This window comes from Apis dorsata, unplaced genomic scaffold (assembly GCF_000469605.1).
Source record: "Apis dorsata unplaced genomic scaffold, Apis dorsata 1.3 scaffold_59, whole genome shotgun sequence".
Lineage (NCBI taxonomy): Eukaryota > Metazoa > Arthropoda > Insecta > Hymenoptera > Apidae > Apis > Apis dorsata.
Genome location: NW_006263359.1, coordinates 305,336 through 306,266, shown reverse-complemented (window position 1 = coordinate 306,266; position 931 = coordinate 305,336). Strand labels below are relative to the sequence as shown.

At 28.5% G+C, this 931-nt stretch overlaps 1 protein-coding gene across 1 annotated transcript in view; it reads right to left on the bottom strand.

The window, feature by feature from the left end:
- LOC102677187 (transmembrane protein 11, mitochondrial) overlaps positions 1-931 on the bottom strand; it is a 3,780-nt gene that overhangs the window by 1,696 nt on the left and 1,153 nt on the right. The window contains exons 2-3 of the mRNA XM_006609648.2: positions 646-863; positions 1-571 (exon numbers count right to left, since the gene is read on the bottom strand). Of these exons, the coding sequence (XP_006609711.1) occupies positions 285-571; positions 646-863 (505 nt within the window). The 3' untranslated portion in view covers positions 1-284. The remainder of the gene's footprint in view (positions 572-645; positions 864-931) is intronic.

Here is a 931-nt window from a genome sequence, read left to right as displayed (position 1 = left end):
CTTAGAACAAACTTTTTTTAATTTTTTTTTTTTTTTTTTTTTATATATTTTTCCTTTTATTGTAAAATCAGCATTCACCTGTGAGGTAGTGTCAAAACATAAAAGAAATATAAACATTAAACAAAAATAGGCTTGTGTGACTCAACAATCCCCACTAATATACATAAAATTATAATTCACCGATTTTTATGCTAGGCCTTATTACGATCATTTCAATGTATCGTATGGCCTACCTTACTCTTTTTTTACAACTCAGATTCTTACTTTCTTGACAGAAAAACATTTCACTTAAATGCTTGATAAACTCTCCAGGCACTGATGCTGAGAGCTACCAATGTAATAGTTGTATGTAGAATTCTTCTTCTTGTATCATCTTTCCTTACAAGAAATGTTGGAGATGATGGTCCTAAAACAGCTAATAATTCTACATGTGGTAGCTTGCTTGTGTCAGTCTCTACTTGATATTGGCAACAAGGATCAAATTGCCAAGAAACAGTATAAAGTCCACAAGATATTACTGATATAAAACCTAATGGACCACAAATATAGGGCTGATCACCCCAAATCAAACCTATAAAATATACATAAAATATATTTTAAATAAATAGTTATATATATGTAAAATAAAATATAAATTTTAAAAACCTGTAGTTATGGCAGCAAGACCACACAATGTTGCAGTCTTATGAAGACAATTTCCTACTGCTATCCATCTAGAGGTTTCATCACCTAATTTTGATGGTTCAATAACAATTAAACTGCATTCAGATTCTAATGCTCTTTCTAATTCATATTCAAATGTTTCATGTGCATTTTCATTATCGTATACTTCCTTGATGATGGCAACATTAGAGGAATCATCCCTATAAAAAAATATAAAAAATATAAAAAATTTATATTTAATTATAGAATAGTATTTTATAAAAATGAT